The sequence below is a fragment of the Colletotrichum destructivum genome, chromosome 5 (assembly GCF_034447905.1).
Source record: "Colletotrichum destructivum chromosome 5, complete sequence".
Taxonomy (NCBI): domain Eukaryota; kingdom Fungi; phylum Ascomycota; class Sordariomycetes; order Glomerellales; family Glomerellaceae; genus Colletotrichum; species Colletotrichum destructivum.
The window spans coordinates 180,323-207,336 of NC_085900.1; the positions used below are offsets into that span (position 1 = coordinate 180,323).

Consider the following 27,014-nt stretch of genomic DNA (forward strand, 5'->3'; position numbering starts at 1 on the left):
AAGCTCCCCCGCCTTCAACGTCTAACCCCAGCTGCACTTGCCTCTGCACCTGTCTGGCACTTTCAGTAACCTGCCTGCCTTACTCTTCAACTCCAAACAACCCGAACCTCTTCACCTCTTTCCTCTCGTCACCATCTGCCAACGTGGTCCCTCCCTCTCACCCTTAATTATCCCGCCGCGGTAATCGATATCTCTCAATAGCGCCAGCCCATAACCACCTGCCAAGATGTCTGACGATGAGGACTTCATGCAGGAGTCGGACGAAGAACAGTGAGCTATTCTCAACTGGAGCCTCCCTTTTGCAACCGGGCACCGTTGCGGAAACCACTGAAGCTGATCGTGGGCCAGGTACGACTTTGAGTACGAGGAAGACGACGACGAGGACTCCGGAGACGTCGGCATCGAAAACAAATACTACAATGCGAAGCAGTTGAAACTCACCGACCCCGAGGATGCCATTGCCGAATTCCTGGGCATACCACCGTTAGAAGAGGAGAAGGGCGAATGGGGCTTCAAAGGTCTAAAGCAAGCCATTAAGCTTGAGTTCAAGCTAGGACAGTACGAAAAGGTGAGGACGGTGCCTTCAGAGCGGTGACACACCGGCAAGGGTGGGAAATGCTGACGCGGGGATAAGGCGACAGAACACTACGCCGAGCTACTGACGTACGTCAAGTCGGCCGTGACGAGAAACTACTCGGAAAAGTCGATCAACAACATGCTGGATTACATTGAGAAGGGGTCGGATGGACCCAGGGCAGTGGCTTGTGTGGAGAAGTTCTATTCGCTCACGCTTGAGAGCTTCCAGAGCACCAACAACGAGAGGCTGTGGCTCAAGACCAACATCAAGCTTTCCAAGCTCCTGCTCGACCGGAAGGACTACAACACCGTCACTAGGAAACTCCGGGACCTCCATAGGGCTTGTCAGAAGGAAGACGGCAGCGACGATCCCAGCAAGGGCACGTATTCTATGGAGATATACGCCCTCGAGATCCAGATGCACGCCGAGACCAAGAACAACAAGCAGCTCAAGCGCCTCTACCAGCGCGCCCTGAAGGTCAGGTCGGCGGTTCCCCACCCCAAGATCATGGGCATCATTCGTGAGTGCGGTGGCAAGATGCACATGAGCGAGGAGAACTGGGCCGAGGCACAGACAGACTTCTTCGAATCCTTCCGCAACTATGACGAGGCCGGCTCGCTCCAGCGCATTCAGGTGCTTAAGTACCTGCTTCTCACAACCATGCTGGTCAAGTCCACCATCAACCCCTTCGACTCGCAGGAGACGAAGCCATACAAGCAGGATCCACGAATCACTGCGATGACGGACTTGGTGGACGCCTACCAGCGCGACGATGTCCACGCGTACGAAAACGTCCTCCAAAAGAACCAAGACATCCTCGCCGACCCGTTCATTGCCGAGAACATTGATGAGGTGACGCGCAACATGCGCACCAAGGGCGTCGTCAAGCTCATTGCCCCTTACACACGGATGAAGCTGGCTTGGATCGCGAAGCAGCTGAAGATCTCGGAACCCGAGGTCCAGGACATCCTTGGCTTCCTGATCGTCGACGGCAAGATTGACGGCAAGATTGACCAGCAGGCCGGCACGCTCGAGATCCAGTCGGACGCGGACAGCAGCCGCACCAAGGCGCTGTACGAGCTTACACAGTCTGTCTCGAGTCTCTACACGACTGTGTTCAAGGAGAGCGATGGCTTTCGGTCGACTGATTTCCCTACAGACGAGCAGACCATGGACATGGTGGGCGGTGGCATGACGCCCAGAAGCGGCGGCCCACGGGGCCATCCGCGGGGACCCGGACGAAAGGGTAAAGGCGTGATGCCGTTGTGGACATGAACAACAAAGAGCAAGATCACGGTCATGGCATGGCACGGGGCGAATCATACAGGGCAGACGACAGAACATAGATTTGGTTGGCATCTGCGGTTTGCCACGAACCTCTCTCCACAGAAACGCACATGGAGCCGCATTGAGGTTAATCACAGACAGGGCGAGGGAAGCAAAATCAATGAGTTTAGAAGATACCAAAACAACGCCATCCAAAAAAAAAATTGAAACCCCTTTCTACCCCCCCCCCCCAACAGTTGCGTCCACACAGGAGACGGTGGTTGGAACAGCGTCTATACCATGTCTGCAGAGGAGGCCGGGGAGGGGGGGCTATTTCATTTAAAGAAAGGACCCGAAGCAGCTTTCCGCTGCAAGTCACTTGATCCGTTCGACATTTTGCTTTTCTCTTCTAGACCTTGAAGAACCTCGGAAGCGGAGTATACGAGTGAGAGAAGCAAGGACAGGCGAGGTTAGAGACAGAGGAAGAACACCATCTTGGGGGCTGGCTTACGACGGCGCGTGGGAAGTCTGAGAGATGGCTTCCGCAGCAGGCCGGCTGGGGCGGAGTTTGCGTCGTTCGCGCGGGTAAAATTAAATTGCAAAATGGGAAGCCTCTTCCAGTCCCATCTCCTGAGACGGCTAGGCCTTGTTATACATGGAGGAGCAATAATAACGAGCTTCGTAGAGAGAAAGAATTCTCAAGCTTGAACACTCCTTGAGTTGCTTGACGCCCTTGTGTCTGCCCTCCTGTGTGCGACGATCCCATAGAGCCAACACCTACTGCTCGCAAGCACACCAAAATATGACGTTCCCATCCCCTCCAGTGACGAGGATCACAGAGGGCAATGGGAAGGAAGGCGAGTTCCAACACGCCATCCATGGAGCGTATGTCAAGTTTCAACGTCCCCAGCTTATCGCGTTGGCAGAGTCGCAGCCGACTCAGGATACCACCCACCATCCGCGTTGTCCATATTGGCAGCCGGCTAGTCGTTCGGCTCTCTTGCGTGAGTTACGTGGTGTTCGATTCGTTTGGTGGTGCTGTAAGCAATTATCTGTACGGGTACCCTGTTAGGATGTACAGTAACAGACTCTGCACATCACCAAACAGGTGAGCACTCTGTAAACAAGCACCCAAGCCCCTCCTCGTTGTCGATACATTCGCGGGATGGTCTCGATGGTTACTGGCAGCGTAGCACCGAGAGCCCCCTAAGGGACCAGGCCTTTTCTCGCCCTCGCCCTTCTCATCTGCCGGCCGAAACAGTGGTGCCGACCGATTTGGTGTTGCTTTTCTCCCGACGTCGGGGGCCATCCACCGCCGAGAGAAGATCGACGTTGTCTTTAAGTCTAGTCTGGGTCTATCCTTTATCTCAGTGCAGGATACGTATGGTCGAACAGCAGCCGGAGCTTTGCTTCGGTACCTGTCGCATGGTACAGCATGATGGATGTGTCGTCGTCGTCGAATGGTTGCGAACCTCGTCGACCAGATCGTCATTCGGGTTCCTGAAACCAGAACTGGACTAGGGACAGGCGAACAATGCGACTTCCCATCCGTTAGGCTTCCTCCCGTGCCACCACTTCGTTTACAGTGTCACGGAAGTGGTTGTGGAACTGGCTCGTTTACTCAGACGTCGGCATTGGACGCGAAATGGGCGTGCATGTGTTGCACAATGTAGTGGTAGGTGGAGTGCATGTCGCCTGCTCGTCCATGACTGGGTGCCCTCCTTTCCCTTCCGTATCTATCCCTCGCCGATACGACAACTATTCTCTGCACCGTGTCGAATATCGTTTTGGCGGCTCGATAATTGGACGACGTATTTGGGTCGCACAGCACATCAGGCATGCAGAAGGAGGAGATAAGTGTATTACCAGAGTCGCCTCGAGGGCCAACGCAGTTCGCAGCCAGAGTAGAGGAACTTGATCAACGTGATGTGCTTGGGCAAGCGACTGTTTGTCTGCATAGGTAGTGGACACTCGCATGCCGCAATCTCGGGCTGTGCTCACCTGGGGCCGAAGACAAACGCCACGCCATGACTTCTCCGTGAAGTCGGTTCTGTAGGTGACTTCATGCTGCCGTCAATATGGTCAATGACCAACGCTGATGACCCTGCCGCACAGGAAAGGGGTTTCGTTCGCCGGGTGTCTTGTAGACCTGACGACTTCTCAAACGACGAGGGCGGTTCCAGCCGACGTTGGCCGAGGATGTCCATACCTTGCGGTCAAGGAGGACCGCCGAGAGCAGTAAGCATGTCGTACAGTAACAACATCAACGGGTTGCTCCAAGTGGCGAAGTCCCAGTCCCAGCAACCATCTCTCTTATGTCGTCGTTGGCCAATAGCCATTGCAATGAGTTTCCAGAACACTGCCTAGATCCAGCCTTTTGGCCCCCTTCTCAGCTCCACCGTTCGACGGCTGATCCACGCAGGCATAGCTCACCGAAGCCGGAGACAACGAGTAGCGTGCTAATCGTTTTTTAGCGACGTCGCCGATCCACATCGATGAGATATTGAACTTGACGCTCTTCCATCGTCGACCTGATGAAAACGAGAGGGGAAAGGTTGTAGACTGTACGAGGGAGGGAGGCTAGCCAAGCTGATCATACTCAATATGCGTGCGCAGGGGTCGAAGGCGCCGGAAGAATGAGCTGTCACATCGCCAAGGGTCCATGGTTACTCTAGAGGGGATATTTCGTGCAGCCCCTAGCTGTGCACCTGCATGACAAGACGCTTCTCAGGGCGGGAAGAAAGCGGCGGCCTGCGGTAGAAATAGACGTGTCCACATCACAGGCCAGTCCTCTTCTTTCCTCCATTATCCACCAGCCAGGCAAGAAGCTCCCATTGCAAGTCGCCGTCCCATGCGAGTATCAGAGACGACGGGGGGCGGGGACGGGCGGGCAACGAAAGCAATGTGGGCGGGCGGACGACGGCCGATGCAACGCTGCTAATGATGAGCTGGCGATGTTGGAACTCCTCCTGGCTAATGCTTTTGGCTCATCTGGCGTTGTCTCCAGACCTCAGCTGAATCCGTAATCAATATCGACAAACTTCTCGGACGAGTCGAGAGTGGGACGATCATGAGTGCAGGTACGCCTTTCGAGAGAGGCTATTGGTCTCTTCGGAATTGCGGACTCGAAAAAAACGTGCCTGGCCCCTCACCCTCGGTCCAGGAGGCGTCCCGTCCACTACAAAACTATTATTTGCCTGCCCCGGCCTGGCCTTCACAGGTGGTCCTGCCCCAGGGCCAATGATTACAGGGGTAATCGACGCTTGGAGTGATCCTCTCGGGTCACAGGCTAGGGCGAATCCGCAATAGCGTGAAATCAAGGCCGGGTGGGTATAGGGCTTGGACCAGCGTTGTTATCTTGGGGGCGGCTGCTTACCTCGACCTCCTCTGAGCTCGCAAAGAACGTAGCCAATAGACCATCCTTGCTGGTACGGATGCTGCAACATGATATGCCACCGCTGGTGCTCATTCGCCGAAAGTCAGGTGCGGATGCCGACCAGCTGTGCCCGTCCTTTGACCACCGCCGTTTTGCCGTTTCTTGTCCATGTCCGTGGCCGTTGGACACACGGTACATGAACGAATGGATGCTAACGGTAGCTCTATGCTACCCAAGTCCTGAGTGCTCCAATTCCCAGAGGCATGAGGTTTTGCGATGGCTAGATAGATACGAAGCTGCACTCGAATACTTTTCCACTTGCTCTCCGTAATGGGATTGGTGCGTCTGACGTATCCCGTGTAACAACCCAATGAAGAGATATTGAAGGACTAAGGTACGTTGCCAAGGTGGTCCCTCTTGAGATATGGAAGGACGAGAGTGGTCAAACAAGATCGAATGGTCATGTAGCCCCCCCCCCCTGGTGTGTTGTACGCCAAGACCGTGGGTCACTTCGTCCTGCCCTGTCGAGCTGCCATGCGACTCATTGTTCAAGAGATCTAATGTCTATATCGCTCGCTCGCTCGATCACTTGCTTGCTCTTCTTGTGCAATGCTGTGTTGGTATCTGGTTTACCCCATGTCGGAAGAGCTTGCGTGACATCCAGGGCCTAAAGACAAGTCACCAAGGGAGCACGAAAGAAATCAGTATAGCTGATCCGGGTTTGCGAATGGTTTTTAGTGGTTGTCTCGTCGTAGTCACCCCGGTGTACGCACGAATCAGGACCTTGTCCTGAATATCTGGGTAGTGATCCGGAAGGGAATGGCGGACGCAGATCCCGCGGCGTCCCCACGTTCCCAAGGTACCACAGGACCGCATTTTAGCAGAATGGACGTTGTCTAGTTTGCTTTCCTCTGGAGCAAACCCCGTTTTGCAGATCCGAGCTGTGTGCGGAACAGGCCGTTTAGCAGCTCCACCGCCCCGCACGGAACATGACTTATGGTCCCCACGCTGCTTGAGTCTTGGGGGGTGCCCGTCAGACTCTAACAGCCATGTTGGCAGGTGTCTGAAGATACCAAAATTGTGCGAGTCTGTGGCGAGTGAGTTTGTCGTATTGGAATCGCCCTCCTGCGAAACATTCATTAGCGTAATTCAAGAATTCGGGCCCAGAATTCTAAATGAGATTTTCAACCGTGGCACGGAACCTCGACCCGTTGATCATGGTGTGGGTTGCTGTAGAGTTCAGGCAGCCCGCGAGGGGCCGCGCCATGTTATTGCTCCGCTCACCAGTCTATGTAGGTTGATCGGGCCCGAAGGAAGTCCTTTACTCCAGTACTCGGATGCGAAGCAGTTCAACTATCGGGGTACCATTCAGCGGGACTTCGGCGGAATAGGGGCAAGGTAAAAGGTAGCTCCACCACGGCCTGCGCTCCTGTGCCAACGTCAGCTTCCCATTTCTTAGTCCCTTGACTCCTCGCGTACAATCAACTAACCAGGAGGTCTTGCCCAGGCGGCTGAGGCGGTCTTCGCACCTCAGATGCAGTCCAGTTATGCGAAACACTCGACTCGTGTTGCCCAATCTCTGGATAACCATTTACCGCCTTCACCGCTGTTGGGTCCGCGTGAAGAGAGGCAGCGGCAGCGATGCACACTCGCTCCTGGATGCCGGGAAGCACCGGGCTTGGCCATGCCCCTGTTCTTCTCAGCACTATGAAGATGTCAGGGTGGCCAGCCAACAGCGGAGGCGTTGCATTTGGGCAGGGAGAGAGTGTTCGGTTGACCGTCGAGGCATCATGGGATGCTAGCCCCCTCCAGAACTGGATTCATTCTGCACGTCAAAAAGTTGTTCTTGGAAACACCGGTCCGTTGCAGCCGAAGTCGAGACCGGCAGTGGCCGCTTTCGGCTGTACACCAGGATGTCCCTGCCAAGTAAGCGCGGCAAGATTCGGCTGGGTGTACTGTAAGCCTGTCCCGTGGAAACGTCAGTCAGAAGCAGGCCAGTTAGACTAACAAGATGTTTAGCGGCCCTAGGTCTGTTTGTGTTGAGTAGCGGTGCTGGAAGCTGAGCAGTCAGGACATTGATAGAATCGAGGGAAAAGCCGGACATGGGCGGCTGTCGGTTGACGGTAAGCGCAGGACGCCGGAGGGACGGGGTTGTGCCTCGAACACCACGAGTGCGATAATGAAAATCAGCAGCCCACACTGGTACTGCCGTCGCCGTGGTTGTCCCACCTCCTGCGTGTCTCGTCACGCTTACCCACTTCTTGTCACACTTCGGAAGGACGAGAGAGGTGAACTAATGAGAGAACAAGCCCAGAGAGCTACGCCTTTGTCGCCTCATCGACCACCAATGGACAGGGGGCCAGACGAGCAGAACTACTGTGTGAGGAATGTTACTCAACCGCGTAGTTCTGCAGTGTGGAGACAGAGGATCACGATGGATCATCGGCACTACGGTGCCTGCCACGGTCCTTGGGGCGGCGTTCTTGTCTGGTGGACGATGCATCACGCTGATGCCAAAGTCTTGTGGCACCCCTGCGATTCTCGAGAATCGATCACGGATGATGGGCTGGTATGAGCGGGCTCGCAGCGACTGCTGGCGGGCCCCGTTCAACCAGGGCCCTTGTTAGCCCGAATGGTGAAGTGCAGGGGTTGCCCCCGGCTCCGAGATTCCCTGGAATGCCACCCTTGCTTGATTGTCGAGTTCATGTATCCTTCGCAAATTAATGTAATACGGCGTGATCTTATTACGAAGCTTAGGTTAGGGGCGGCAAACTGGGCCCAAGAGGTCAGTCAGAGGGAGGAAGAGAACCTCTACGATGGGCGTGGAAGTTCCCCAAGAGCTCGATACCTAATACTTACCTAAGTAGGTACTGTAACTGCAGGCAGAGGTCGTTGGTGGCCGGCGGTAATGATCGATACCTAGGTAGGTACATGTACCTGATCTGTCACCAAGGCACCCGTACGCCAGTCGCGCTTTTTCGTTTGAACGAGAAGTGCGTAGGTATCCGAACCTACCTACCTTACCTCAGGTAAGCACCGGGATTGTGAGGAAAGACCACTGGCAAGGAAAGAGCCTGTGGGTATCCGTCCAGACACTTACCCAGGTACGAATATCTAGCACTATCGGGTTGGGGGAGTGGCGCGGGCGTGGACAGCACCGCAACAACCAAATGCCCCGAACGCAATATCGTGATATCTCTGCCTGTGCTGTTATAAGCTGTACCTCTCCGCCGCCGGGTCCCGTTTCATGGGACTGCCCGTTCCCGCGGCCAACTTGTCTATTCTTTGAATTGGCTGGCTGACAAATGATTGAACCAATCAACATGTTGCAGGAAGCACGATGCAGACCCGGCGACGCCAGACGGGCCAGACCCATCCATCTCTGGGTCGAAGCAGGATCGCTGTCGTCAGTCGTCACATCGATCGTTTCCGTTTGTCTCTCAGCACCCTGTCCATTTCCCTCCTTCTCCGGCAAACTCGTCATCTCGACGAGGGGTAGCTTCTGGCGATAGCCCTGTCGGTATCATGACCACCAACGCCACCGCCTGCTTTGCGTATCTACGGATACAGTCTGCATAGGATGCCAGCCTGCGAGGGTTGCGGGTCAAGGAGGCCACCAACCATCTGGCTGGACTACATCCCCCATCACGTCCGTCAGGCGTAGTACACTAGTATCACTACCATAAAATCTTGAAGGGCCACCGGCTCTGGCCCCTTGTCCTATATTTGTTTCCCATGCTCTATGACATCCGTACCGGACATGTGGTCCCCTGCATCTCCTGCCTTCCATAAGATGTACGTACCTGGTCTCATCCATTCGACGTGGACTAGGACGAGGGCAAGTTACGGCACTTGGTGCCCCCGGCCAGCATGTTTGCAACAGGCACATCAAGTGCACTGCTATCTCGCCGTCGTTCTGGCGTTGCTGTTGCTGCTGCTGCTCGGCCTACCTAAGGATACCTCTACTACACTTGCATGAACAGTACCTAGGTTGACTGTCCGAAAACTTACTTACACTCTTCTTCTTCCTCTTCCTCTTCTTCTTCTCCTTCCCTCCTTCGTCCTTCTCCCCAGACTCTTCATTTTCGACATCCCCGTCTTTCCATCCCTCTCCATCCTCCTACCGCTCGGCAGACAGTACTTGGATGATCCTGTGTTCCCCGTGGCGGTCAGCGTTAGCGGCAGCATCGGCAGCGTCCTCGACCGTGATATCGGGCTCTTCTGCTCGACTGTGCCTACCTTGTCCCTCCGATCACTAGCTGCGGCACGGCACTGCACACTCACATCACATCACATCGAGTCCATCCGCACCACCAGCCGTCCCTCATTCGTCCAAAACCGTTCATCCCGGGACGTCTGGCAGCACACTTGAGAGAGCGGGACCAGATCTAGCTGGCCCAAGACACCCACTCACACCGGGTTCAGCACGGTTAGGAAGCCCACTGAAGACGCCGATTTCCTGAACAATCAAAGAGAAAGGGGGTGTCAGACGCTGAGCGAGGAGAATATCACAGCAGCCAAATTCAGCAGAAGCCTCCCACACCGTATCAGACCACCACACCACAACAGCTGCCCAAGGCCGGACCCCAGAGACGAACCAACAAATTGGCTGTCTATCGAGACTCGTTTAGTCTGCACTAAGCAGAGACTCGTCGACGCGGTTAATGTAGGAGGGATGTGAATGGGCAGACGCACCCCGGAAAACCACAGGTCACATCGTTGTTCCTTTTTAGCCCGTGTCTGGGACGGCCGTCGAATCTCTGCTTGCCCACCTCCCTTGTATTCGATCCTTTCATTCGCCGGTGACAGCCAAGGTGCATACGGCGACTTGGTGGTGAGATATTAGCTGGTTACTTCGGCTGGCCTTACTCGACAGTCGTGGACACCCACCTCCCAAAAGACGAAGACAAGCCAAGCTGGCCCCGAATTCTTTTTCTCCATCTCTTGGCGGCGACCCTGTTCCTTTTTGTTTTTGTCTTTCTTCCCCTTTCGCTCTATCATAACTGGAAATTGAGCGGTTTGTTTTATTGATAGCAGCAGTCTTGGTTGCTGCTGGCCCATCTTATCACACGACACGTGCATCCTGGTCGAGGCCGGATTGCAGGCGAACCACATATCACGTACCCATCTCAACCAATATCTGCACCAACTCGGCCGGTTTGTCTTTTTAATCCGATTCCTTCCTTTCCCCTTCTCTCTCATATCGCCGCAACCACCGCCCAATTCCATTCCCTCTTTTTTTTTTTTTTAGTCATCTGTCTATCTGGATACTCCTCCCGTTCCATCCCCTGACTGCTCCATATCGACTCGGCGCTGGGGACCGAGGCCAAGACATATTGCATAAGTCGTCAGCAATAGCGGCAGCCATCAACCGCAGTAGTGGCAGCTTTGCGCACCGGCCGTCTTACCGCACTTTCACGCCCAGGTTTGCTAGCAAGAGTTCCGAGACATCAAAAGTGCGGCTTTCGACGCTGTTACATGTAGGCAAATCGGCAGGCAAAAGGTTCGAAGCAAGGGCAGAACAGCTACGGCGCCCAGCGAGGCCATGTTCCAGCCTCAATCAACGCCTTTTGCGTTTCACGCGTCTCCCTACCAGTACTGCCACGCCACCGACGCTGCTCAGTCTTACAACCACTCTTACGCCTCTCAGCCTCAACACCAATCCCCCCAGGGCGATGCAGGATATGGCATGGGTGTGGGAGGGGGAGCAGAGCTCGGGGGGATCATGATTGCCGACGAAGGCGAAGGAGACACGGATCTACGAATGGGCAGAATGGGCGGCATGTGCAACAATGGAGGAAACATGAGCGACTATAGCCTTCCGCCGACGTCGCTGGCAGTTGGGGGAGCCGCTGGCGTTGGCGTTGGAAGAGGAGGAGAATCGGGACCTAGGGCTATGACAGGAGCTATAACTGGAGTTCCAACTGTAGCTGGTGTGGGTTCATCGACGAGGATGGGACTGGTAATGGGACAAGGGCTAACAGTGCATGGCGATGGCATGGGTAGGCCCCTGGGCTCCGGACTGGGAACGGCGGACGGTGTCAACATGGACACGGACAGGAGCATGGAGTTGCAATCGCGGTCGCATCAACGGCCGTCTACGGGAGGGGAAGCTGCAGGGCGCTCCAACATGCCGTTGTCGCTGACTGCACAGGCGCAGCAGTCACAGCAGCTCCAACAGCAACAGCACCAGCGAGAGCGACAGCAGCAGCAGCAGCAGCAGCAGGGACACGTCCAGCAACGACACCCTGGAACTGGACGAAATGGGACCGCACCTGGCCCTGGGTCTGCCGGGCCTGGGCCAGGACCTGCACGGGGGGGGCCTGCACCGACCGCACCTCCTCGTCGCCCTCGTGCTTCGGGCCCCGGCCACACTCCTCCTGTTGCTGCTGCTGCTGGTACAGCGCCATCACAACAGCTATCCTTCCCACAACCATCCTCTCCCTCTACCACCACCTCATCTTCGCCTCCTCCTCCTCCTCCTCCTTCTTCTTATATATCCCCGTCGTCCGTTGCTGCCGTCTCCGCCACGGCTTCTGGCCCTCCCGTTCCCGACGCCGCCGCAGTAGCAGCAGCCGCCCACCTTCATCATAACCACAACCATCATCTAAATCCAAACCACATCAGCCCTGGCGCATCCTCTCCTTCCTCTTCCCACCACTCCAGCTCACACTCTGTTTCCCACTCCAACACGGCTTACGCCCTCTGGTCACACTCCAACCGCCAACACTCCTACCCCGGAGCTGCGTCGTCCTCATCTTCAACTGCTTCCCCCGCCTTTCACAATCCCGACACCCGCTTGAACAACACCAACGTTGCCTTCGCTGCATCGAGCATCGCCCACCCCGCGAGCACCCGCCCGTCCGCCATGGAACCTGGCGATCCCTCCGACCTTGCCGCCCAGGAAGCCGCTGCGAGGGACTATCAACCACACCTCGAGGTGAGTTTGCTGCTGCCGCCCGACTTTCCACTCCCCCGCCAACCCTAAACTCGATGCGGGACAAAGCTGCTCGTGGCTCCCGTCTCATTTCTCGTCTTCAACCGTCCTCGCCCTCGGGCGATGCGCCACCTAGCGACAAGCAGGCACCTCTCGACTCGCATTCTCCTCGTTAACCAGACCCGGCTCGGGCCTTTGGCGGCCTTCTTTGTGCTCGTAAACTCGAGAATTTACGCTGACATGGGCATCCCCGTCTCCCCAGGGTCCATTGGTGGGCGACAAGATTACGAGCGAAGCCATCACCGACGAGTATGCCAAGGCCGACGACATTTACATTGCCAAAACCATTGTGAGTCTTTGCTGCCTCGTCGATTTCTCTCCGCCAACATTTCCCTGGACGCAACCGTGGCTAACCCACGTCCTTACCTCTCCAGAGTCTCCCCCAAACGTACTCGCATTACCGACCTATTCAAGGCGACGGCAACTGCGGCTGGCGAGGTGAGTTTACCTTTGGCGATCCCGCCGCTTTGTGCACCACTACTACCACCATCACCACCACCACCACTACCACCTCAGCCTCTACTCCTCCTCTTCCTCCTCTTCCCTCTCAGACTCCTTCCGCTACCCCGCACTCCCGCTCTCCGAAAAGTGGTATGGTCTCCGCGCCCTCGAACGCGTCGCATTCCGTGCAATCTTGGCACAAATCCTTTGCACGGCCACCCATGCCTCTCTCCATTGCGGCCCCGCTTCCGTCATTTGCGGCGCCCGGAGAATCGACTAACCATCTCTCTAGCAATTGGATTCTCCTACTTCGAACATCTCGTCAACAATGGCGACCAGCACCAAATTCTCGGAGAGGCCGCACGTATCCAGAGTCTAGACCAGTACCTGTTGCGCGTCGGCGGCTACGATCGGATGCTGTTCGAGGACATGGTGGAGGAGACGATCGCCTTGCTGAAAGACCTGGCCCAGAACATCGCCAACCCGCAACTCGCCATGCACATTCTGGTCCAGCGCTTCAATGACCAGGACATCTCCAATGCCATCATCTACCACCTCCGTTTGTTGGCGAGCTCATGGCTGAAGGGGAACCCCGAATCCTACGAGCCCTTCATCCCCGCCGAGACGGGTATTGCCGGGTACTGCGGCGAGCTTGAGCGCCCAAACAGAGAGATTGAGCATCTCGGCATCACTCTCCTTGCCCAGGTCTTGCTGAAGCCTGTCAACTTCGTGCTGGAAATAGCCTATCTCGACCGCAGCCCCGGGAGCCAGGTCAATATCTACCGCTTCCCCGACGAGGCCAACGGCCAGGATCTCGCCAACCTGGGCCCCATCATTTACCTGCTATACCGGCCCGACCACTACGACATTCTCTACAAGTCTGCGCCAGGCCCTGCTCCATTGAATCTGCAGGTCAACCGGGTCGCTTCGTTTTCTCACCGGCACGAGATTGCGAGTGTCGCGCCAACCCTTCATAGTTACACGAATCTCGATTACGGCCCATTGGCCATGCTACCTGGCTTTGGCGGCCCGGCTTCCGGCTTGTCATCGGGCTTGTCCTCGCTAGGTTCCCCCACCTCGAACTCGCCTTTGCCAGACGCTTTTGACCCGCCGACACATCCCTCGTGGCTGCCATCGCCGTATTCAGACCATATGCAGCAGCAGCAGCAGCAGCAACAGCAACCCGTGGCGCCCCCCCGGCCACATCCTCAGTCGGCGCCTCAGTCGCAGCCACCAACGCCTGCTCCCACAAAGTCCTCACAACCTGTCGATTACCAGCTGAGGTTTAGTCACCAGTGCTGGCATCTGAACAATACCAGCTCGGCACAACCTTCGCTTCTCTCTCCCCCTTCGGGTTTCCAGGAGCCCAGCTTCACAACAGCCATGTTCAAAAACAGTCATTTTAACAAGGCACACTACAACAATCCCCATTTTCACCCCGAAGAGTGGACGCCCGACGATGAAGGTCACCACGAGAAGGTCCCGAGTGCTAAAAAGAAGGGCAAACTTAGGGCGGATAACTAGGCGACGATAATCGTGGGACAACAGTACCATCCAACTAGTAATAACAGTGACATCTTAGCGATTCGGTAGTGAGGTGGGAATTTAACGGTTTGTGGACAGGTAGCTTGCTACTACAGAATTTACCCAGGTCGCTGCGGTTCCAGGAACGGAGAACTCCAAATGTATCCATTCCATCGGACCGGTAACTTTTCCTTTCTCAAGGGAGTGATGGATGGGGAACTTAGTGGGTTTGTATCATTGAGCAAGGAAACCAAAATCGGGCTGCTTTGGGCTGTGATCATCTTTCCCACATTTACCTGTTTGCACAGAAGGAGAGGGGTAATCATGATTTATGATGGAGAAGGGGGTTCATCTTCGCGGCCTTCTTGACGGAAGGGCTTGTCCCTCGGGTTGATACTCATCATAGCATCGGCGTTTTGACACCTGATTGTACTTGCTATGCATTCATCACAATTTTATTCTCGCACGAATCCTTGACAAGACGGGCAAGCCACCCAGTTTTCGTCCACCCACCTCGGAGGATCGACGTCGGGATGTGCTCAATGTGGGTGGTGGGTCGGAAACTAGTTGCCTGCCGCGACAAATGCCCCCGACCACGAATGTACACAAGCGCCAGCTGCGTCTCGGCCAAGTTTCCCTCCTCCTCCCTCCATCTTGTCCTTCCCGCGGCCTGGGCCTTGTGAAGGCTGCCGCCGTGGCAAAGCCCATGTGCGCGAGCGCGCGCAAATTAGTCAGACCATGGCATGTATGGCGCGACATGGCAATGTCTCGGTGGTCTTATCTCCTCGTGAGGGGAGGAGGGTTGCTGCTATCTTGTATACCGCCTAAGATGTGCAACTCCCGGCATATGTCGTAGCGAAAGGCGGGCGGTGTGCAGTGAGTGGGCAGTGACCTACTCCTGTGCGAAGCTGCGTCGTCTGGCACCAAGGACTGCCACCCTCCCCTCCCCTCCCCTCCCCCCCCCCCCCCCCCCCCATGATGTTCATTAGGAAGGATCCACGTGCATCTTTCGATGAAACATGGGGGTGAAGAGATATCATTATGTTGGCGATGCTTGCGACTTATTTGATTGCCTTGTCGTCGGGGATATAGTAAGGCCAGTTCAGCCACGTTGGAACTGGCTGTGCGAGTCCGGCGCCAGCTGCTTTGCTTCCTCCGAGAACAAAGATCACAACGTATGTGTTAAAAGGTCTCGACAATAGGGCAGGGGGGGCGTCCCGACCTTGATATGAGGGTCCCCCTCGGGAGCGGAGGGGGTTTCAGGCATGCAGAGTAGCGGAGCCGTGGTGCTCACCACGCCGACGTCCCGCATACTATTTAATTGACCATTCACCCGAGCCGGTAATGAATCGTGGCCGGGGCGGTGCGGACGCCGAGCCGCCTCGCGAGTTCCTCGGTCCACCGCCGCGCGTACCAATCCCTCCTCGCTCTGCCATCGCCGGCGAGCTCCCATCGACTCCACGCTTCTCCGCCAGTCTCGGCCCTGACGCTGGTGGCCGTCTTCCCCTCGAGCCCGCACGGCACGAACCTCGCCCAGGGGTTTGACGCCTCGTCCCCGTCGACGGCGACGTCGACGTTCAGGGCCGTGCCCAGCCCCGAGATGTGGCGGCGGAGGTGCACGCCCATGGCGGCGATCTTGCGCTCCTGACCGCCGGTCCGGTGCCTCGCGGCTTCGGCCCACACGCCGGGGTCCTCTTCCGAGAGGTAGGTCTGGATGGACGGTCCGTCGGCTAGGACGGCCTGCGTCGTCTCCTCGAGGAGCCTGGCGTACGAGCGGACTGTCAGGTGAGGGTAGTACGTGCTATGCAGGTCCAGTATGGGCCAGAGGACAACCTGGCCCGGGCCGTGGTACGTCGTCAACCCGCCGCGCTCCGTCTCGATGACCTCGGGTGTGAACTGCCGCTGCGTCTGCGGCCCCGCGCGACCATTGCTGTCCGTCGCCCGCTCACCAGCCGGGTCCACATCGACGTACACATCTAACGGCGATCGGAGCCGGCCTAGCTGCTCCGGCGTCAAGGACTTCTGCCGTCGGCCGAGAGTATATGTCGGCGCGGGCGTGAACGAGACGACGAGCGGGGACGGGGCACGGGGTGTCGGGGCGGATTTCCAGTCGAGGAACGCCTGGCGGAGAAGGGCTTGGAAGTCGGACGCCGCGGAATACGACGGGAACGTATTCGAAGAGGAGGCATCGAGGTGGACATGTCGCAGCGCGCTCGGCTCAGCGCCGTCATCTTCGGGGAATGCCAGCTCGGAAACGGACCGCGAGGAGGAGCTCCATCGCGCTTGGTGCCGGAGGCGTCCGGATGGTCGATTCGCCCGGCCCGCGAGGCTTCGGATGGAAGAGGCACAGCCGCGACCGAGTGTCCTAGGAGGCCCCATTGGCTATCATGTGTCGGCGACAGGGTGTGGAATGGCAGCTGGAAGGTAAAACAAAGCTTGGGGTCGGGAGGGGAACAAAGAAAAGAGCTGTCGCCGTGGAAGCTTGAACAGAGTTTGGCGGAACGAGCTGGCCACAGACTGTGGACTTATGACATGGGCCGGTATCTTATCGATAAGATAGGGCCGCTGAGAGCGCACGAGCCACCAATGGGGATGAGATGACCAGGGGTCGTCATCCTCCCGCGGTCTTTTCCATCAACAGGTGTCTCATCACCTCTCTACCTGGTGCCCGGGTCTGACCAGGACCCCGAAATCGAAGCAAGCGACCAGGCGGTGGCTGTCGGGAGGCAGGAGAAGAGAAGTCGGCGCCGCCATTCCCTTCTCGCAGCTTGTGATTTTACTACTTTTCTAGCGTTGTGTTCACGATGTATAGTCCACACGCGCTAGCTCTTTGCCTAACAACCAGGTGATGAGGCACTGGTGTTCACATCGCTGACTCCAATGGTTCATTTTTCGTCCTAACGTTGGCCATGCAGAACGTGCCGGTCGGCTGCCCCAGTGTTGGAAATAAAGACGAGCTGTTTCATCATAATGACATCTAGACAACTTGACACTGGAGAAGTCCACCAGACCTCAACATACCGAGCCGGCGCCGGCGTACCGCCAAGCGGAAGGGGCGTAAGTGTCGAGTCGATCTGGCGCCGATGCGTGGAGACGTCGAAGGCAGCAGGACCAGCGCGGTAGGTCGGATATGTTCTATTTGTCACTGGCAGACAGACCAATCTCTAGTCTGCAGCCCATATACCGGCGGAAGAGGCAAACCAAAGTCGAAGCGGCGACGCACCTGTCAAACTGCGAGGGAGAAGTCAGAGTACTCCTGCACCCGTAATTCCCGAGGGAGGTGACGCGGGCACACGAGTTAAGCCTCTGCTGTACGTGTCGACGGCTGTTGGCTGAGTTGAATCGTCTGTGCTCACTGCACTGCACCACATCTGAGCCACAGTTGTACACATCACCTCTGGTGTGTCAGGCCGCGCAAGATTCGAGAAGCAGGTAAAGCCGACTGGTTACCCGTGTTGTCGAACGCCGCGGGAACGGGGCCGTAGAAAATGAGGAGCTTCCAAGACGCAGATCATCGATGCAAAGGGTCGCACAAGCTGCGGCAAAGCTATGCAGCGTGCGTCTTGGGCTGTTCGAAACAGCACATGCAGATGGTGCAGTGGGATGGACAAAGACCCTGTGTCGGCCCCTAGGGATACCAATCTAGGCATCTAAGAAAACGCTCAACTCAGGGATGGCTTCCAGTTCTCCAGGAAGACTGCGCAGTCTTCAGTTCCGGTCGTCCGCTTTGGCACATGTGTATGCAAGCTTTAATATCGGACAAGAAAATTGTTCAGCAAGCGCGTGGGCTGAAGCAATAGACGAAGGACAGACCAAGTCCATCCGAACCACCGCAGCGAACCTTGTCATCGATCACAGCCGAGCGGAAGACCGTCCAGCTTGTCGGGATCCAGGACTGGTCAAGCGCCGTGGGTTGTAGTGAGCGAGAGTTTGAAAGCGGCCAACGATGGGTCGGCCCAGGTGACGACGGACTGAGTCGTGAGTAGCGGCAGCGATTTGTTTGGCCTGGTATGCGTACAGAAAGAAGAGAGCAATACTGATAATGGACGAGAAAAAAGAGGGAGCTGCATGACGTCGTGGCTGGGTGGAGGCTGGGCCCACGGAGGGTCCCTGCGCTGGCAGTCGACGGCTGTCCATTTTGTCAGGTGTAACACGAATCAGAGTGCCTTAAGAGAAGGACGCTAGAGGAGTATGGTGCGTGCGGTCTGTTGCCCAGCCCACTGCAGGGTCGATGTGCGCTACTGTGTGCGAAGATTCGCACACCGTCCATTTCCTCTCGGAACCCACGTCACTCTACAGTGCGTTTTCTTAGGGTGGAGACGGCGCCTAAGAAATGGGGCCGGTAGTGGCTCGGTGGTGTCGTCATGGCCCACGATGCGCTGTTCAAGGAGGGAAACAACCAACACCCCGCTGACGCTGGTCGCTGGTGCCGGTTAAGGAGTGGTGTAAGGATATTCGTACGGCGTAAGAACTCTGCGAAGCTGAAGCTATCCTTAGTCGGGCCTCAGTCGAGCTGGGGTTGCCTCTGTTTCCCCGCTAGTTTGGCTTCGCATCCCGGCACACGCAAACCCGGTTTGCATCATCTGATTGCCCGTCTGTCATCCCGTTCTTCCTTCCCACTCTTCTCTTTTTTCTTATCCTCCCCTCTAGATCCCTCTGCAAGACTCGTGCACTTTCCATCCGCTTTACTGGATACTCTCGGCACATCTCTGATAGTCTACAGAACCAACTACTTACTATCTAGCCTGTCAGACGAAACATCCCGAGGACAAGGAGACATACCAACGCAGATTCCCCGTCCGTCACCACCTCTGTCCGGCCCACCCGTGTCCTTATCACTGCCCAGATATTGCCCGGCCGAGAACAAAGGTTAGAGACAAACAAACAGAAACAACCCAAGAAACATAAACGAGAGACACCCCCCACCCTGGACTTAACATATTTCCCCATCTGGCTGAAACAATTGTGCGAATCCGGTGAGTTTGCCCGCTACCTGTCAATACCGCTTCATACACCTCTCCATCCCACATCTTTCCTCCCTGTCCAGTGCCAGCCAACGACGAGGGTAAATTGTCTCTATACACAGTGCACACCTGTCCACCTTGTCTTTCCCCAGCTTCGGTCCTGTTCTCTGCATTCCTTCGCAACGCACATCACCTTCAGCTCCAGTGTGTCACAAACAAAGGGTTGCTGAGTACAAATCCCTACAGGTTTCCCGTCCCGCCGAAGACTCATTCCTATACCCAGCCATCCCAAGGAATCGCAGGCGCAACCTCGCAGAGACAAATCCCGACGACTCCATACAATCCACAGCAATGGCTAAACGTGAGTCGTCTTTTCCTTTGCTCCTTCTATGCGACTCCCCTCAATATGGCATCCAAAAATGATCCAGTTCCCGGACTAACACCAGCATTCCAGACGCCCCCTTGGGCACCGCTGCCATCGTCTTCCTTTCGGGCTCCATTGTCCTCCTCCTCTTCGTCATCCTCGCCGCCGTTCGTGACTCGGCGCCCCTGAGCAACACCTACTTCCTCGAGGCTGATACCTCGGGCATCACCGGCGCTCGCGAGGGTCTCACGCGATGGACCTACTTTTACTACTGCAACGACCAGAACACTGAGTGCTGGGGTGCGTGGCCCGCTCCCGCCTTCGGCTGGGCCTGGGGCCGCGACGCCGCCAACGTTCCTTCTGGTCTCGCCGGCAGCCACGGGGGCGGTACTACCAGCACCCAGTTCTTCTACCTGTGGCGCTTCGGCTGGGTCATGTACCTGATCGCCCTCTTCTTCATGGCCATGGCCTGGTTTGCAAGCTTCCTGGCGTGCTGCGGCCGTCTCGGTGCCGCTGTCGCCGGTCTGGTCTCTGCCTCGGCTCTCTTCTTCCTCACCGTGGCCGCCTCTCTGATGACGTATGTTCCGAATTCCTCACCCCCCCCCCCCCCTCCCATTGAATGTGTGTATGCTTATAAGACCTCACAGGGCAACCTTTGTCAAAGCGCGCAACGCATTCCAGTCCGCCGGCCGCGAAGCCCACATCGGCACCTACGCCTTCGGATTCACGTGGGGCGCCTGGGCCGCCCTCCTCATCGCAACGCTCCTCTTCTGTCTTGGCATCCGCGGCGACAAGGCCGCTGGTGGTGGCAGCCGCTTCCGCCGCAACCGCAGCACCCGCAGCCGCAGGTCCTTTGACGTCAACAGCGGTCGTCGCGTCAAGGAGGACTACGCATGAGAAGACATACAGGCGACGAGCCGGTTCAGATTTCTCTTTTGCGTTGAAAATTCTGGAGTTTTCGAGGGCGATGTCATGTGTGTTCTCATGATTTGGCCGTGTGTGGTGGTGATTTAACACTCGCGAACCTTTTATTTGCTCATTCTGCATCTTCGCCGGCGTTCCTGCAGCGCCATCTACAACCAATGTGGCATTTTCTTGGAGGGATGGATTCCGGACGGGAAGATGGACCGGGAACCGTCACCATGGTTCTGGAGTTTCTATTGCGGGTCTCGGACACACCCTGGCTATAGAAATATCGCACTCGTTGAAGAAGTATTCATGTCCTAATATAGTAATATCAACCTCGACAATTGTCAGCGATCCATTTTTGATGGATTTTTGACTACACTGTGACGCAAATGCAAGTGATGTTGTAGATGATCCCAACGGGTCATGTACAACCCAGGCTGTTAGGATTGACAGAAATAATGGTTTCGCAGTTTCGTCGGATGATCAAGTTCTTTCATCTTGTGTGATGCCACATACTCAACTCATCATTTTTTGTTCCCAGAGACAGCCTCACACTACCACCACCCACCCCCCAACAAATCATCTAAGACTATAACTTCCCAGGTAGGTACGCATGTATATGTCTTACACCCTCTGCAATGTTTACAAGCTCACGCACACACAACCCCCCCCCCCACAAGCATTCTACACCAGGAATACATACCAAAGCCTAGGAAACTCCCATTTCAAGTCCAACAAGCCTTTTTTTCTTTCTTGTAATCTCAGTTGCCTTTGAATATTTTATTTTTCCTGGGCCATATCAATCCTGCGCAAGCTAGTCTGTTGTCATGCATGCTGCCATTCAACCGTAAAAACTCCTGTACCTTTAGTCCTCCGTTCACCATGTCCCCTCTCATCTTGGTCGACCCGGATTCAAAGAGCCCAGAATAGGAAGGGAAAATGTGGTGAGGATTTGAGGGTTTGCCATCCTTGTGGTATGCTTGGACAGCCCAACGGATGTGGTTGTGCCGCACGAAACAGATAAATACAAGGAACCTTCCGCCCTCAATGGAAACCGCATCTGAAGATAACACTCCTTGCCAACCAAAGATGTATGCTGACGATGCAACGTAGAAATATCTGATTGAGGGTATGGGAACGGAAAAGAGAAAAACGAAAAAGCGGAATTGCTGGTGAGGTCGAAAGGAAGACCAACTGAGACCAGCTCGGTTGGCATGGGAAATCTTTTCCAATTCGTAAACCTCTCCACTACCGCATGTCATTTATTGTAGCCTTTCCCGCGACAACTCTTTACTGCAACTGACGACCCATCAAGGGGTTTGCTGACGGGCTGACAGTGTCCAGCGGTGCAGCATGGAGTGCCGGTCGTGATGCAGGGGCGACAAGACCTGACCGTTTGCGCTCCAGTACCGATTTGACCCATTCAGCAACTTCCTCATCATCCGTACCGGACGACAGGGAGAGTTTGCCAACAGTTTCCGCTACAGCTTCAGCCTCATCTCCCTCCTCAACCTCCTCTGCGATCGTTTCGATTTTGGAGAAACGCGCCATCCAAGGGTGTTGAAGCAGCGCGGCGTAGGTGGGACGGTCCTTAGGGATCTTGTTGAGACACCTGCGAACAAAGTCGTGCGCCGTGCTAGAGAAACCCTCATCGGGCAGGCCTGGAGGCTCGCCTTCCACAATGGCCTGAAATCTTGGGTCAGCGTACACTCTTTGAAGGGGGTGCAGGATTAATGAACTCACACTCAGTTGGCTGAAAATTGTCAATGATACCTCTGGCGGGTATGGGTATCGTCCCAACGCACACTCGATAACTGTCAGGCCCAGACTCCAGATATCACTCTGCACGCTATAGGTGCCATCGGCGCCCGCTGTCATACCACCTCCCGATATCCTTTCGGGGGCCATGTAACTCTGGCAGCCAATGTTCGTCTTGGCAATGCTTGCGACGAGGTTTCCACTGACACCGAAATCGCAAATCTTGATCTGGCCCCTGGTATTTGCCAGGATGTTTGTGGGCTTGACGTCTCGGTGGATGATGTTGTGCTCGTCCTTCAAAGATTTGAGGCCCATAACCGTCGAGTAGGTAATCTTTTGTAACACACCTTCGGGGATGCCGCCGTCATACAGCTTGTCGATGGATCCGCCGTCCATGTATTCGATGCACATGTAGACTGCGCCCTCTTGGAAAAAAGCGCCGTAGAAGTCAATAATGTAGGGTGATATACACTCGTGCAGGATGACGAGCTCCTTCAATATTGTCGTGAACTTGGCCTCCTCCAATTCCAGCCGGATTTCCTTCATGGCCATTACTCTGCCTGACGAGGCCTCGGGCGCCGCTGACACTGGCGATGATTCCTCAGACCCGTCGGCTTTTCTGATGGGTGAGGGATCCGAGTGCGCCGTGCTCAAGTTTGCGTGCTTGAACCCACCCAGTCCGGAACCAAAACGAGGGACTCTCGGCTTCGTATGCCTGACCTTGTACACAGTGCCGTAATTTCCCTTGCCCAGCTCATCCATGACCTCGACCTCGTCTAAGGAGATGGCGAAGGCTGTGCCGTTGGCAAAGTTGACACCAGTCTTGGTGATGGTCGCAGCGCCGTCGAACGTGATCCAGCCTTTTTCCGAATCAATGTATTTCTTGAAGTCATCCATTTTGGATCCCATTGTCCCGTTCGGCGCGGTTCCGTTGTTGTTGGGGCCGTGGATGTCGGACAATTTGGGCGGCGGGGATGCAGGCGACGAACCGCTCATATCGGACAGTTTCATCATGGGACCACGCCTGGCAGCGAGCGACGGCTTCGTCGGAATGGCGGGGGCGGAACGGGGCATGCCGCCAGGGGAAGGCCGAACCATGCCACCCGGCAATTTGAGATTGCCCGGAAGTCCCCCGGGCAGGCCAGCAGGAGAGCCCTGGCGAGGCACTGGCGAGACCGGAGAGCTCGCCATGCTCATGTTGTTGCCGGTAGGCTGTGAGCCAGCGGGCTTGCCCATACGCTGGGCATGGAGTGCTCGCGCCCTTGCCATGGCGTCGTTCATGGCACCGCCGCCCATGCTCATCATGGAGGCGGTGGGCGGTGGGCGGCGAGCGTTGCTCAGCATACCGAGAGGGGTCGAAGAAGGGTTCATGTTCTGGGGGTCGGAGACGGTTCGCAACGAGGGCACACGTTTGGGCAAATCGGAGAGGTTTTCGGATGGGCCTTCGAGCGGGGTGCTGGCTTCGGAAGAGTCGGCTGAGCCGGGTGACGCGGGACTGCTCAGGCCATCTCTGTCGATCAAGCCATCAGGCGTAGCCGGAAAGGAGTCGGGGGTATTCAGATCCGTCATTGTGAGGCGCTGCTGGTCGTCGTGGCGACGACGCAGTTCACAACGGAGGGAGAGGGCGGGAGAAGGCGTCAGGTGCGAGGGATGTCTCGAATGACGTTAGAGTGTTCGCAGCATGCGGTGTTTGCAGGACGAAGGATGGTTCGCAATTATGGCGAAAGTCAAGCACGCGATCGAAATATCGTGAGGTCCGGTCGCTCGGAATCGGGATGGAAATGACTACGACCGATCGCTCAAGGCCGAGCAGTGTCAAAGGATCGAAAACTCGGGGGTTGTAGCGAGGAGCCTTGCCGCGGGGTCTAGACGCGGCGGTTTAGGTAGCGTGGCCTGGTACTAAGTCGGGGTCGGGGTCGCAACCGGGGCGGTGGCAAGGGCAAAGTCTAAGCCGGGGCGAAATGGATGCGACTGGACTTGCGCGCGGGCGAGCTAGACCGGCCAGACCGAAATTGTGTTGAGATCGCTTTTGAGTCGTCAATCATCTGATAATGATGGTGAGTTTTGGGGTCCGTGTGGAGAAGAACACGAAAAGCGAGAAAGACGATGTGAGGGAGGAGTGGATGCGCTCTGGAAAGAGAGAGAGAGAAAGAGAGATAATGTAAGTGTGGGTGAGAGGTGAAGTGAGGTGAGTAGGGTAGGAGGGCAGAAGGGCTAGATAGGACGAGAGGAATGAGGATTCGACGTAAGGGAAAAGGGTAAAGTCGGAACAAGGAAAGAGAGTGTCTGCAGACATATGATGTCCTGCTGAACCTCTCTCTGGTGGTATGGTGTGCACTGTAACCAAAAGAGGTTGGCAGGATGGGGGGAATATGGATTCGAAAATGGCGACGCAATTCTGGTGCAAACGTCACAAAAATGCAGGCAGAGAACAAGAAGAGGGGAGGAGGCAGGCACAAATAGTGTACCTAGGCACTTGAGTAGGTAGTAGATACCTTGTCCGTTCCGCTACCGCCATGCCTACTTACCTAGGTACCTAAGTGGATATCGCCTAGGTACCTTGGTAGGGAGCCATTTGGACTGCGGTGCGGGGAGGGGGGCAATACCTGGAAGCAGCCGCAACAACGACTTGAAGACAGCGGGCGACCTTCCGTATTTGTCAATCAGACCAACCACAAGGCCAGACGAGTTGGCCAAGGTCCCGGATTATCCCCCGTCATATCTGCCCGTCCATTGGAAGTGGGCAGCCTACCTAAGATATGGAGCAGAGACGTAGGCGCCAATTTCCACTTGAGGTACAGAAGGGGCTGTTGATGGATAGATACACTTGCACTTGTCGGGGGAAGACATTCGGAGTTGAAAGGATGGTCAAAGGGACAAGATGCTGACGTGAACCGGGGAAGAAAGATGTACTTGGGGATACCAGGTATCCAACGTACCTAGGCAGCCAGCCAGCCAGGTGTACGGGATAGGAGGAGGATGCGGCTCACTTGCCTGTACAGGAGTGAGAAGCTTGGAAAGTTCTAGACCACTTGAGTGGCCGTTGAAATATTTTCGCCTATGCAACGCGAAAGAAACGAGGTGGGCGCGCGTGTGTGATGAGTGAGTGTTGTGGATGTGTGTATAAGAAAGGCACTTCAGATGAGACGGGTGCGAGCAAGCAGGGCATATATGCGTATCGAACCAAGGTTGAGAGAGCAGTATCCTTGAGGTTCCTGGGAAATCAGAGTTGCGCCTTGCATCAGCAGGGCAGCAATGGATGAAAAGATGCGGGACGCAGCTAACTGGAAGAGGCGGCCCCAAGGCGATAATGGATAAAGGATGAAAGATGTTCGGGCGCCAATGGTCCCTATTTGCAAAATTTTATTTGGTCTGGTTGGTTCGGTATGGGAAAGTCCAAAGGAAGATCGAGGTCAAGATGCAAAGGCGATGTTCATTCAATGATGGCCAGAGACGCGACCGCTCTGCTGTTAGGTACATGCCGAAAGTACCGTGTACTGTACGTTACCTACTTGGTTCAATGGTTGCTCACCAATACGCTCAGCATCATCCACATTCGGGTACCTAGGACCACTGTTCCACGTTATTCTTTTTTGGGTGGGACCTGCTTCTGGCTCTGACCCAAACGACGGCAATTTAGTTTGGCCAACGATGAGGTCAACAACCATGTAATCTTGCTCCGTGACTACCTACAGGCACGGGGACGAGGGTAAGGTCAAGGAAGTGAGCTTGGGCAGATGCGTCGTAAAGGAAGCTAGACAGAAGAAATATTGTCAAGTGCACCGCCACCTGCATCACTGCCCGGTGTATCCAGCCCAGCGTCCAAGCTCGGTTCCGGGCCTGCAAGGGTTTTCGTCACTCAGATATCAACATTGCGAAATCTAAAACAACCAAACAACGGTAAGATTTCTTCATCATGCCGCTGTCGTCGTTGTAAGGCGGGAGGGAGTGAAGGACAAGCGACGCGACAAGACCCCCCCCAACCCGGCTTCTTCAGTGGCCACGGTTCACGGCGGGGTGAAGATGCCATCAGCAAGATACCCGCAGATTATCTCGACTCTGGCTCCAAGCTGCGTCCAGTGTAGGCAGTGAGCTGCACTGAGCTGGCCCCTCCACATGTCTCAAAATAGCAAACGAACCCTCCAACGGTTCGCCTCCCCCCTTCAGAGAGAGGTGTGATGTAACGTGGGAATATCATGTCTCGGATAACGAGAAAGAGGAAATCAAGCATCGACCACAGCAACATGCCTTTCATCCTTTCACCTCCTGCCCTGCCCTGCCCTAATCCTGCGTTTGCTGTCTTGGAAACGATGTGACATATTGGGCTGGGCCACACCGCAACAACATGTGCATATCCAAGGCCCGACCTCTCCACCCCACCGTTGAGACAAATCCCACGCGAGAGATGTGGTGCCGGAGGATGCTTGCCGTTTGAAGGCAAAGCAAACGATTGGTGGAGTCAGCTCCAGCAGGCGACGACGTGCAAATTCTCCCCGGGGAGGAGATGAAAGGTGCCCTCCCTTGGAGCCACTTCGATGCCGCCATGAAGTATTTAGTGTCTTCTAGGACGCGAAGTACCGTGCCGAAATGCCCAGTCACGCATGGCATTCTCATCATCGCTAGACAGCCTCAGCCAGTAATCGGGCACTCGAGACATCGAGACGGCGGCACTAGGCCCCATAGAGGAAAGCTCTGATGGGGAAGGCCTTAGGACGTTCCCCCCCTTCCCTCCTTTCTCCAATCCCACACCCCTGTCGCGGTTCCTGAGGGTTTTGGTGGGTTTTTCGTTTTGTTTCGCAAGCTCGAGTGTGCTGGTCGGGCCAGGGTGCTGGCTGGGA

The 27,014-nt window shown here is 55.9% G+C and overlaps 8 protein-coding genes across 8 annotated transcripts; 4 read left to right on the top strand and 4 right to left on the bottom strand.

Moving 5' to 3' along the window:
- The first annotated feature begins 48 nt into the window (after window positions 1–48).
- CDEST_07642 (Putative proteasome component (PCI) domain, winged helix DNA-binding domain superfamily) lies at window positions 49–3,660 on the top strand. Its single transcript, XM_062923801.1, has 3 exons — window positions 49–270; window positions 349–568; window positions 635–3,660. Exons 1-3 carry the CDS (start codon window positions 227–229, stop codon window positions 1,850–1,852), a joined length of 1,482 nt encoding a protein of 493 aa, XP_062779852.1. The 5' UTR covers window positions 49–226; the 3' UTR covers window positions 1,853–3,660.
- Window positions 3,661–5,897: 2,237 nt separating this feature from the next.
- Window positions 5,898–6,643, bottom strand: CDEST_07643 (uncharacterized protein; the record flags this gene model as incomplete). Its single annotated transcript, XM_062923802.1, has 1 exon — window positions 5,898–6,643. The coding sequence occupies exon 1, from the start codon at window positions 6,357–6,359 to the stop codon at window positions 5,898–5,900; it is 462 nt and encodes a 153-aa protein (XP_062779853.1). The 5' UTR covers window positions 6,360–6,643.
- A 2,336-nt stretch (window positions 6,644–8,979) lies between these two features.
- Window positions 8,980–9,591, top strand: CDEST_07644 (uncharacterized protein; the record flags this gene model as incomplete). The annotated part of the gene is made up of 2 exons (XM_062923803.1): window positions 8,980–9,014; window positions 9,294–9,591. 2 exons carry the CDS (start codon window positions 8,980–8,982, stop codon window positions 9,589–9,591), a joined length of 333 nt encoding a protein of 110 aa, XP_062779854.1.
- Window positions 9,592–11,317: 1,726 nt separating this feature from the next.
- CDEST_07645 (uncharacterized protein) lies at window positions 11,318–11,629 on the bottom strand (the record flags this gene model as incomplete). Its single annotated transcript, XM_062923804.1, has 1 exon — window positions 11,318–11,629. One exon carries the CDS (start codon window positions 11,627–11,629, stop codon window positions 11,318–11,320), a length of 312 nt encoding a protein of 103 aa, XP_062779855.1.
- A 458-nt stretch (window positions 11,630–12,087) lies between these two features.
- On the top strand, window positions 12,088–14,181 carry CDEST_07646 (Putative OTU domain, papain-like cysteine peptidase superfamily, peptidase C65, otubain, subdomain 2; the record flags this gene model as incomplete). The annotated part of the gene is made up of 4 exons (XM_062923805.1): window positions 12,088–12,159; window positions 12,419–12,505; window positions 12,591–12,654; window positions 12,950–14,181. 4 exons carry the CDS (start codon window positions 12,088–12,090, stop codon window positions 14,179–14,181), a joined length of 1,455 nt encoding a protein of 484 aa, XP_062779856.1.
- Window positions 14,182–15,161: 980 nt separating this feature from the next.
- On the bottom strand, window positions 15,162–18,193 carry CDEST_07647 (Putative biotinyl protein ligase (BPL) and lipoyl protein ligase (LPL), catalytic). The gene has a single exon (XM_062923806.1). The coding sequence runs from the start codon at window positions 16,558–16,560 to the stop codon at window positions 15,511–15,513; it is 1,050 nt and encodes a 349-aa protein (XP_062779857.1). The 5' UTR covers window positions 16,561–18,193; the 3' UTR covers window positions 15,162–15,510.
- A 605-nt stretch (window positions 18,194–18,798) lies between these two features.
- CDEST_07648 (uncharacterized protein) lies at window positions 18,799–20,801 on the top strand. The gene is made up of 4 exons (XM_062923807.1): window positions 18,799–19,157; window positions 19,392–19,506; window positions 19,600–20,086; window positions 20,157–20,801. The coding sequence occupies exons 2-4, from the start codon at window positions 19,497–19,499 to the stop codon at window positions 20,404–20,406; spliced, it is 747 nt and encodes a 248-aa protein (XP_062779858.1). The 5' UTR covers window positions 18,799–19,157; window positions 19,392–19,496; the 3' UTR covers window positions 20,407–20,801.
- A 339-nt stretch (window positions 20,802–21,140) lies between these two features.
- Window positions 21,141–25,507, bottom strand: CDEST_07649 (Putative protein kinase). Its single transcript, XM_062923808.1, has 2 exons — window positions 22,162–25,507; window positions 21,141–22,104 (listed from the first exon to the last, which is right to left on the bottom strand). The coding sequence occupies exons 1-2, from the start codon at window positions 23,743–23,745 to the stop codon at window positions 21,709–21,711; spliced, it is 1,980 nt and encodes a 659-aa protein (XP_062779859.1). The 5' UTR covers window positions 23,746–25,507; the 3' UTR covers window positions 21,141–21,708.
- Window positions 25,508–27,014: the final 1,507 nt, after the last annotated feature.

Bases quoted from the DNA above. Each gene is read 5' to 3' on its own strand.
- CDEST_07648 (XM_062923807.1), top strand. The intron at 20,087-20,156 runs GTATGTTCCGAA...AAGACCTCACAG, and splicing joins GTGGCCGCCTCTCTGATGAC to GGCAACCTTTGTCAAAGCGC.
- CDEST_07642 (XM_062923801.1), top strand. From the start codon at position 227: ATGTCTGACGATGAGGACTTCATGCAGGAGTCGGACGAAGAACA. The intron at 271-348 runs GTGAGCTATTCT...ATCGTGGGCCAG, and splicing joins CAGGAGTCGGACGAAGAACA to GTACGACTTTGAGTACGAGG. The intron at 569-634 runs GTGAGGACGGTG...CGCGGGGATAAG, and splicing joins AGCTAGGACAGTACGAAAAG to GCGACAGAACACTACGCCGA.
- CDEST_07647 (XM_062923806.1), bottom strand. From the start codon at position 16,560: ATGGGGCCTCCTAGGACACTCGGTCGCGGCTGTGCCTCTTCCATCCGA.
- CDEST_07649 (XM_062923808.1), bottom strand. From the start codon at position 23,745: ATGACGGATCTGAATACCCCCGACTCCTTTCCGGCTACGCCTGATGGC. The intron at 22,105-22,161 runs GTGAGTTCATTA...CCAAGATTTCAG, and splicing joins CAATTTTCAGCCAACTGAGT to GCCATTGTGGAAGGCGAGCC.